This window comes from Parus major, chromosome 3, assembly GCF_001522545.3.
Source record: "Parus major isolate Abel chromosome 3, Parus_major1.1, whole genome shotgun sequence".
Classification (NCBI taxonomy): Eukaryota; Metazoa; Chordata; class Aves; order Passeriformes; family Paridae; genus Parus; species Parus major.
In genome coordinates this window covers 64,719,061-64,729,362 of record NC_031770.1, presented here as the reverse complement: position 1 = coordinate 64,729,362, position 10,302 = coordinate 64,719,061, and the positions used below count along the sequence as shown (strand labels likewise).

At 49.4% G+C, this 10,302-nt stretch overlaps 1 protein-coding gene across 1 annotated transcript in view; it reads left to right on the top strand.

Moving 5' to 3' along the window:
• Positions 1 to 8,079: 8,079 nt before the first annotated feature.
• SLC35F1 (solute carrier family 35 member F1) overlaps positions 8,080 to 10,302 on the top strand; it is a 226,503-nt gene continuing 224,280 nt past the window's right edge. Inside the window, exon 1 of the mRNA XM_015622485.3 lies at positions 8,080 to 8,492. Coding sequence (XP_015477971.1) covers positions 8,290 to 8,492 — 203 coding nt within the window. The 5' untranslated portion in view covers positions 8,080 to 8,289. The remainder of the gene's footprint in view (positions 8,493 to 10,302) is intronic.

Sequence of the window (10,302 nt, the reverse complement as noted above, 5' to 3'; positions counted from 1 at the left end):
TGAAGAATGCCATGTGGGAGTCATCCTTTTGTGTATTTCTGTAACTTGATGCAATAAAATGAGAAATAGTGAAGAGGTTACTCTTCCCATCTATTTCCCTTTCTGGATTTTTCTGACCCCATAGTTACACATACTGCTGAAACATAACTTGGCACAGCTGAAATCCTAATTCACAGGACTGTAGGATAACTTTCCTTGGAAGGGAACACAGAAAGACTTCGGTCCAATCTCCTGTGAAACCAGGTGCCTTGTGATTTCACTAGCTAGATCTTGAAAGCCTCCAAGATGAGGACTTTCCATCCTGAGCAGTGTGTGCCATTACTTGATGGAGTTAATAAAGCACCTGGCTTGTAATCTCTATGCAAAAGATGCTCTGATTTGGTGTCTTTAGAGCATTGTCATGCTAGAAAAAGAGCAGGATTTTTCTTGTATTCCCGGCACTCTAGGGCAGTTTCAAGGTGTAACCAGGATTCTGACAGTCTTGGGAAGTCTCAGGAAGTTAGAAAAGATAGAAAGGAGGAAAGGCAATGCAAAGGTCAGTCGTTCTCCTCCCCTGTAGCATGAACTAAAGCATTGCTGTGTCACCTGTCACAGATTTTTGGATCAGCTCTGAGAAGGTGGGACTGTGCAGGGGAGGTGAGGCAGGTGGGACTGTAAGTACACAAGGCCAGAGAGAGAAGACACGAGAAGTTTGAATAGATAGCAAAGGGTAGGCACTGCCAGAAAAGCCACAGCTGCAGTCACAGCAGTACCATCTCAAATGGCCAGTGTGTGCCACTAGAGGGAAAAGCTAAACCTGCATCACTCTCATGACCACTCCTGTCTTCTGCAGCCTGTCCTCAGCTGGACCCCTCTCCCCATGGCCCCGGGGAAGGAGGGAGCACCACACTGCACCTGCACTCAGGTCAGGGCTGGGGCTGCACTCTCTGGGACTTTGCTTGCATCTCCAGTGGATTTAATTTAAATTTCAGCCCTACCATTTTGTTTCCCCGTGGGAGATATGACAGCAATAATTAGAAGCCCAGAGGCCTCTGGTATTATTAACTAGGACAAAAGTCTGTCAATGAGATGTATTACAATTCCACTAAGGCATACAATATGTATGGTTGGTTTTCTCTAGAGGTTAACACATTTACTGTTTGGGAAGCCCCTTTAATTTCTCCAAAGTCCATCTAATGGCTTTTTTCCCTTACAAAATGAATTCTCATTTTTCTCCTGAGGTGATTTGCTTTAAATGTTGAAATCCTTTTTCCAAATGGAATTCTTGTCCACCAAAACTGCTGTGTCACTTTGCCCTGGAATCTGGCAGTGCTGGCCTGTATCAGAAACAGTGTGGTCAGCAGGACCAGTGATTGTCCCCTGTACTGGGCACTGGTGAGGCCACACCTTGAAACATGTGTTCAGCTCTGGGCCCTTCACTGAAAGAGAGAGACATTGAGGTGCTGGAGCATGGCCAGAGAAGGGCAGTGAAGTTGGTGAAGGGTCTGGACAACAAGTCTTACAAGGAACAACCAAGGGAGTTGGGGTTGTTTAGCCTGCACAAGAGGAGGCTCAGGAGGGACCCTATTGCTGTCTATAGCTGCTTGAAAGGAGATTGCTGCAAGGTAGGGGTTCATCTCTTCTCACGTAATAAGCACCAAGCTGACAGGGCAAGTTGCACCAGGGGTGATTTAGATTGGATGCTAAAAGGATTTCATCACTGAAAGGGTTGTTCAGCATTGAAAGAGGTTGCCTAGGGAAGTGGTTGAGTTACCAGCCCTGGAGGCATTTTATAAAAACATGTATATGTGGTGCTTGAGGCCATGGTTTAGTGGTGGCCTTGGCAGTGCTGAGTCAATGGCTAGACTTGGTGATCCTCAAGGTCCTTTCTGACTGAAATGATTGCCATTCTGCATCTCTTGCCTCTCACCTGGAGTGTTTGTTTGGACATTGCTTACCCAGAGAGGGCATGGCCAGAAGGACCTCAAGATCACCTTAAATGGTGTAATGTACATCACAGGGCTCTACATTCCACTGAGCTACTGCTACATGGAGATGGCGTGCTGAAACCAGGGCAGTGAAATGCCTCTCAGTCCAAGGGCAACTTCGTTCTTGGAAACCCAGACCTCTCCATGACAGATTGTCAATTATCTGGTTTGCAAATGGACTAATAAACCACCTCTGGTTTGAGGTGTATAATTTCCAAAAATGTTTCCCAAGTTATGTGTCAAAGCATGCCTCCAACCTGCTCCCCAAATCCCCCAGGCACAGAGGATCCTGCAGGATTGGGGAGTTTTCTACAAAGTACACATAAGTAAGGAAATAAGGCAATATAAAATTGTCATGTTTCTCCTGAAATGTACTTTTCAAGACTTGCTTCCTCAAAATCAAAAGGAATTTGTTTGATTTTTCTCATCTGTGTATCACATTTTCTGATTGCTGAACAGTGAGAGATTGAAAAGGGTTACTGTTTTTTCATAGAAGAACAGGATTATTAAAAAAAATTGTTATTTCTGGGCAAGTAGAGACACTTAAATCAGGGCATGCTGTAGGCTAATATTTAATAATGCAATGAGGAAGGACAAGAATCACACAATAAACCAAATAAAAGTAATTTTAATGTGGTTTATTGAAAAGAACAAGTAGATTGAAAATGCTACTGAGCTGCACAAATCCAGAAACACACGATTTATTATAAGTTCATTTCTCTTTTGCTACCAGGTTAGGGACTTCTTGCTGCTTGCTTTTTTGGTACTGAGTATCAGCAAGGGAAATAACAGTCTGCCTCCCCGCAGCTTCCCGAGCTGATGAGCTGATGAGCTGTTGCTTTCGAGATTCAGCTCTCTTTCCAGTCTGAGGTTTTGAGTCTGTGAGTGACCTATGCTACAAGCAAAGCAGGAAAGTTAATACTGTTCTTAATTAATCTCTGCAGGATTCATTTATGTTTATGCAAATTAGGAAGCAGACAAGTAGGTAAACGTCTGCAACTGTCAAAAAGCTGCCGGTGATTGCACGGCTATGACAAAGTGCTGAAATGATTGCTGCAGCAGTGAAGCAAGGAAATCTCAAAGAAGAGGCAATCACATGTGAGGCAGGAGCTCTCCCCATTCTCCTCCAGAGAAATTGAGCTATTCCAGATGTTCTGCTTCTGAACTGCTTGTGAACCTTGTACTATTGTAAGCTCAGGCATCCACAGATTATTTATTGTACTTTTTATTGTGCCTTTGCTGCTCACCCAAGCTGATGGAAATGAATAAATTCTATTTAATTTTACCTTTTCTGTATTGTATAATCTATCTTCTTTATATGGATGCAGCTGCTTGGTCTCAGGCTCCAAAGGCATTGCAATGCAATTCTCCCTGTCTCTGTGCGTGTGTGTGAATATTCCCCTGCAAGAATGAAAATTATTAGTCAGTTGTTATATTCCCTCCTGCAGCTAATGAAAAATATAAAGTATCTTTATGATGGATGTGAATAATAGACATTGCCACCCACAACCTTCCTCACTCTCTCTGCGATGCAGGTGGGGTGTCTCACATCGCATGCAAGGCAAGGAAGTGAGAACCAGAGGGGACAACAGCTCTGCCTGTGCCTCCATGCTCCTCTCCTCTTGCTTCATGAGATGCAGAGTTCTTGGCTGGGAACTGTACGTGAGCTGTGTGCTGATATTCCCCAACAACAGCTCTGTTGCCTTTCCACAGATGTTCACCCACTAACATATATGAACAGACACACTACGCTCATCATTCCCGACTGATGACTCCTCATCTCGTAACAAGTTGTCTTGTGAGGCCATGATTATCTCTAGCAGTGGTGCCAAAATGCGACAGTGACGCATGGAGGCTGAGGAGCAGCATGAAGGTTGTGCTGCTGTTCTCTACCCTTCCTTTTTTTTTTGTTATAGTCAACCTCCCATGCTGGAAACTTGTCACTTCTCTGAATCCTTCTCATGTGTGTTGGGAGGTGGTTGGAGTAGTTGGACTCTCCTAATGAACTCTGCCCAAGAAGTGGCTTGGAAGGATTTTCAGCAGTGGGCTTTTGTGCACACCAACACTTTGCCTCCATGGCTGTTGCTTGTCCCCTAAAAGCATCATAAAAAAGTTGCCACAGTTCCCCAGTGCAGCTCTGCCTGTAGAGATACCTGTGTTTCTTTCAAATAAGCTACAGCTTCAGGATGGTGCTCAACCCAAACTCACCAGAAGTATGAATAAACCCCTGCCGAAGCACCATGCAGGAACAAGTAGGATGAATTGCAGCTCTGAGCTAATGTTGATCCATCTGGTGTTGCAGCAGAGTGTGTTAACGAAAGATCTCATTCCCTCCAGCTGCAATTATTTCATTCCAGGGATAAAGAAAAAAAAAATAAATTTATTTCTTAGTCATAATCAAGGAATGTTTTAATAAAATAAAAAGGTTCAAGATAAAATGTTATATCAAATATTAAAATTTACATATCAACATAAAATTTATATATTCAATATAAATCAAACAGCAAATATATAATAGTCATTCAGAGGAATGAAAAAGAGATCATGATTCTGCCTCTTGGCATCCTTGATGGTTGATTGAAAAATGACAGGACACATCCTTGGCTAGAGCTGCTCCAGTACCTGTTTTCCCACCCTTGAAAAAATGTGACAGAAGAGTCTGGCTTGTCTGACTGAATCTCCACAACAAGACAAACAGCCTTGAGAATACAACACCCAGAAGTGTTCCACAGAACTGCAACCATTGAAATCTGCGGTTCTGGTTCTTTTCCTGGAGCTGGGAACCAACGGATGCCAACAGTACCACAGAAAAGTAGTTTCAGTAGTTCCAGGTGACTCCGTTGGAAAAGGAAAGACTGAGTTTCAAACCTCTAAAATCTGGCTAATCTGAGGTGAGGGCCCAAGTCCTCACATCCAGGGAGACTGTCCAACCTACTCGAGGTACAAGCACATGCCATTAAAAAAAAATTCTTCTTAGTATTGCTTCCTTACTTACAAGTTTTACTGGTACTGCGTTAGTTAGTGGTTAGCTTCTGGTCCTGCCACAGGGCCTTCCAGGTCTCAAGCAGGATCAGAGCACAGCTGTGAGATCAGAGCTCCAGGGGAGGACTTCCCCATCTATTTTAAGGACTGTGGTTCAGGCACGAGGATTTAGGCTTAGGCCAGGCCCCTGGGCAGTGTGTTAGGCAGTCACTGAGGTTGCTGTAACAACAGCTTTGTACACCTTTATTGACAGAAACTCAAAAGTTGAAAGGATTTGGTACCCTGTGAACTCTGGTGGCCGTGGAGAGTTTTTCTCCTTTTATTCATGGTGACTGTTGCTAGAAGGTAAATTGCTTCTTCAGAGTAAACAACAAAAAGGAGTCATAGGACTAACCTCTAGCACATTCAGCTGGGGGGTGAAATGCTTAACAAAAAATAAATTTTCACAATTATACGGATTCTACGCTTATGTTCTGGTAAAACTGCTCCTGTTGGGTGTTGGATAAATGAAAATGCCAGATGTGCCATAGCTGAATATCAGCATGGGAACTAACAGTTAAAAGGGAGCAAGGCATACTTAGCACTTTGATTGAAATCGGGCCAGGAGTGCTAGGACTGGGGGACCCTGAGCCACAGGGACAGCATCTTGAGTAATTATTAAAATGTTAAAAAATGCTGCTCTCAATCAGTACCTACTGATTGTGTGATGCAGTCCACTGTTGATATTATTAAACAGAATGCATCCCATATAATAGCTCCTCCCAGTACTTTGTCTAACCATGGAAGAAACCCTGCACGGCTAAGCTGCACTATTAAAAGCATGAAGCCATGGGATGGTGTAATGCTATGTGTGTGGTGTGGTAGTGAGACAAAGTGAAAAGTAATTGGAAACAATTTCATTGGACACAGCAAAAGTTTGGCATCATATTTATGATGGTCCTGCATGTGCAAGAAATCCATTTGTCACAATGGCAGCAGGGCTGTCTGCACAGACCTACAGTTTTTCTCTGCATTGCCAAAAAGGGGGCTGCCAAATAACGGGGCTGCTCTGAGCACAGCACCTCCCTACAGCCCCCCCAGTTTACGGGCAGATCCCAAATTGGACTTCAGGTATGCATTCATTTGGTGTAATCAGCGGGAATAAAGTTACATAAACACTGCTGTTCTGATCCACTCAGCTGTCGGATTAGTCTGAAATGGCCACTGAGCACCCAGAAGCAAACACATCTCTGACCTAAACCCTCTCCCACCGTCACAGTGAGCGCTTCCAGAATACTCATCCAGCCGCAGTGTGATGGAGCAGCCTGTTTAACAAGGGGCATGGAAACATTAACAAACAGGTGCCAGAGGTACGTAGGGCACAGATGAGTGTGTGAGTTGGGAGATGCTACAGCTGCACCCAGGCGGTGCCGGCTCTCAGCACGGACGGCAGCACCGGGCTGCCAGCCCCGCAGCCAGCCTTGTACCGCCGGGCTGCAGGGCACTGCAGTTTCTGAGCCTCTGTCCCTTCCACTTCCAAGAGCTGCCAGGGAGAATGAACCTCATCTTCTCTCCACTTGTGGAAACATGTGGTTGCCATGGGGGGAATAGGAGAGAGGAGAATCTCTTAGTAGCATAATCCGATTCAACTGAGGTTCGGCTCGCGCTGAAAACAGCTGGCTGTTTGCCCAGAACAGAGAATGAACTTTACAGGATTTCGAGTGAGTGAGCCCCATCTTCAAAAGCATTCCTCTGGTAAAGCAACATGCTCCACCGGATCTCATCCGAAGACCTGTTAGACAGAGGCTGCTGAGGCACTCAGAGTAAACTGACATATTAAACATTGATATTGGCAAAAGGAAGAGTTCCTGTAAATAGACATTACAGACCTGAAACCTAAAAAAAAATTTTAAAAATAAAAAAATAAAAAAATTTTAAAAAGGCAAATAAAATTTTTAGTATCACATCTATCTGATTTCCCCGGGGCACACTGCCTGGCTTTACAGCCGCATTTCCCTGCTTATCATGAATGTTCATCTCATCTTCACAGCTTTGTGTAAGGTTCACATAAACAGAAATATAGGGAAAGAATCCTTGACAAAAATGAGTGGAACAATAGAATGCGGAAGGTGAAATTTCAAATGTGTGTCACTTAAAGGACTTAGCAAAATTATCATGTAATATGTTTCAGAGAGACATGATCGATTAAAAAGACACCTCCTCCAAGCCTAATTCAATTTTTGAAGTGAAATATCTTTATCTTTAGAGTAAGAAATATTGAACCCACATTCATTCCATTTCTCTTTGGGGAGTCTCCCGATATTTGAAAGAGAGGAATACAACACTTAAACAAGCCTCGCCCAGGCATGAACTTCAAGTGCACCGTCTCTATGAAAAATGTATGGAGCTCTGAACTTTACAGCGACTGCCATGCCTCCCTCAGTCCCTTACGTGCCTCCGGCAGTGTAAGAGCCAGGGCGTTGTTCAGAAGCGGTTTTTCTCTTTACACTTTTCCCACTTGGTTGGAGACGACGCCAGCCGTGCCGGGTTTCCGAAGACAAGAGTTGCTACTCCCGGGTGATCACACAGCACCGGCCAGCGGGGGAAGTGCCCTGCCGCCCAGCTGCGAGCATCCCCAACCCAAAGAGACAACTTAACACCCCCAAAATACCCACCCCAAACAGACGACTGAACACCCCAAAGAAAACCGATGAACACTTTTTGGGGCAAAGTTCGGGTCCCCGCCGCCGCGGCTCCCCCCGCCGCCCGGCGCTGTGCTGTGCTGGAGGCCGGCAGAGCCCTGGGGAGCCCCGCGGGAGCGGCGCCGGCCGCGCTGCCCGGGGTCCCGGCGCGGTGGCTCCGCGGGGCGCGGGGGCGCTGCCGCCGCCGCGGGCTCCCCCTGGCGGCCCCGGCCGCGCCCGGCGGGCGGCACCGCGGTGCGCAGGGCTCCGCCGCCGCCGCTCCGGGCTCGGGGGGCTCGGGGGGCTCCGCGCCGCGCCGAGCCGCGGCAGCAGCCGTGCGCCAGGGGAGCGCGGGGCGGTGGCGAGCGGGAACAAAGGGGATCGAGGCGGCGCAGCGGCGGCGGCTCCGCCGGGGGGAGGCACCGGCTGGGCGCGGGGGGTGTGGGAGGAGGAGGAGGAGGAGGGTCGCCAAACTGCTGCCACTTCGTCGGCCGTGAGCGGCACTCGCTGGCGGCGGCGGCAGCATCCCGCCCCTCGCTGCATGGCAGCCCAGTGAGGGAGGAGCGGGCGAGGGTCTGGCGCTGCCCGGAAGCCGAGGGAGCCAGCGCCGGCGGCAGCAGCGCCCGCCGCCCTCCCGCCGGGATGCGCCCCGCTCTCCGCTGAGGCGCAGCCCCGCCGCGATGCTCTCCCCCGAGCGCCACCGCCACCACCGCCACCCCTCGCCGCCGCAGCCGCCGCCGCCGCCGCACCACCCGCCGCAGCCCAGCCATGTCGTGGCCACCATCGAGAACCTGCCGGCGGAGGGCGGCAGTGGCGGCGGCAGGAGCGGCATCTCCGCGCCCTCCTCCAGCGTGCGCCAGAGGATCAGGAAAGTGCTGAACAGGTGAGGCCAGGGGATGGAGCGGGGCTCTGGCTACACGGCACCGTGCCGCTCGCCCTGGGGCGCGCAGGTCCCGAGGGCCGCCGTCGGAGGGGCCCCGACCCGGCCCGGCCCGCTTGGAGGAGTGGAGCAGCGGGGCACGAAGGCGCCGGCGGGGCGGCTGCCTCGGCTCGGCTCTGCTCGGCCGGGCTGGGCTAGGCTGGGCTGGCAGCGCCTTTCCCCACAGAAGCCCCGGGCGGGCAGGGAGCGACGGCGCGGAGCCTCCCCCGGCCCATTGTTGCCTCTGAGGCGGCGGCGTGAGCCTCCAGCCCGAGCCCTCCCCGCCGGTGCCGGTGCCGGTCGCACCTGCCGTGTCCACAAGCACAACCTCCGCAGCGGAGCCCCCACTCCTCCCGCCGGCTCCGGCTTTCCTGGCCCGTCACGGGCAGGCTCGGGGCGGCGGGAGGAGGGAGCAGACATCCCCGCTGCCGCAGCCCGGCCGGTGGCGGAGGCGCCGCCGGAGAAGTTGGAGCGCGGGCGGCGGGCGAGAGGGCGGCGGGGAAGGGGCGGCCTCTGGGGCGGCCGGCCGGGGCCTGATGCTCCGGGGTGCCGGGTGGCGGCGTGGGGGATCTTTGCCCGGTTCCGAGCAGCTCGCTTGCCCCCGGAGCAGCACGCTGGGGCTGCTGGCGAGAGGCGAGCCGCTCGGTTCGCCCTGCGTGTGGCTCAGAGTGGTCAGTGCGAAGATGGGTAAACTGCAGGGTACTTCGGAGTAAATTATTTCACCGAAGGCACAAGAAAACGCTGGAACCATCTTAGTGAATCCTTTACGCTCCCCTCTCTGCCGGTCGTTTCTTTTGCACTGCATTTGATTAGGGCAGAGGGTTTTACTACAAAACAGAGTCCATCCAGTGCCTGACTGGTTGCTCTTCTCCAGAAGGAGCTCCTGTCTGAAAAGCCAGCTGGAGCTATCACTCCTAATGCCTCTATCACTGCCTAATGACTCTTTACGTTCTTAAGCGAGCAGTTGCAGCAGTGGGATGGTGCAAGCAGCCTTGGCCTCATTGTCCCGGCTTTAGTTTCAGATTCATGTAACATGGACGAGCAACTGAACGCAGCTATTCTAAATGGGTGTATTAGGTTTGAAGATGAAGCTTTTAAATATTCAAAAATTACAATTCCTACAAGTGTTACATTGTTAAAAATACATGAAGCTATTTGCTCTCGGAACATCCCTATTACACGCAGTTAATTAACTGTTACCATTCCAGGAGGATTCTCCAAAGCTTCAGTGACGAGGAAATGATTGTCTTTTGTTATTTGAGCATGACAAGGGTTGAAACGAAGTTGAGACAAGTAAGAGCTGCTTCAGCTCAGTTACACATTTTCTTGTACACATGTATTCTGCAACTCTCTGTATTGTAAGATTGACTCAATTCCTCAACCCCACAGTCCGTGTCATCTTAGGCATCCTGTGCTTGCCAGATCCCGCCCTCCTGCTTGGTCATCCTGAGGTGTGTGTCAGTCCACAAACAAGACACTAGAGAAAGGATGTTTTTTCCCAGGGGCACCAAGAGAAATATGAAGATGTGGTGAAGAGATCAGATACAAAAGCAGCAGGTTTTCCTGTGCAAGGGTGGTAATAATGAGCTCTGGGGAGTCATCAGATTGACCACAGTCTTCATGGCTAGGAGGTGTTGGATTAATTCATACAGCAGTTACCATGCTTATGCATGTTTATGACTGAGCTGTAGATAAAATGTCAAATCAATATTTGTTGTTTTTATATGTGATTTTATGATTGAAATGAGAGTACCTAGGGTTTTCTTTTTTTTTT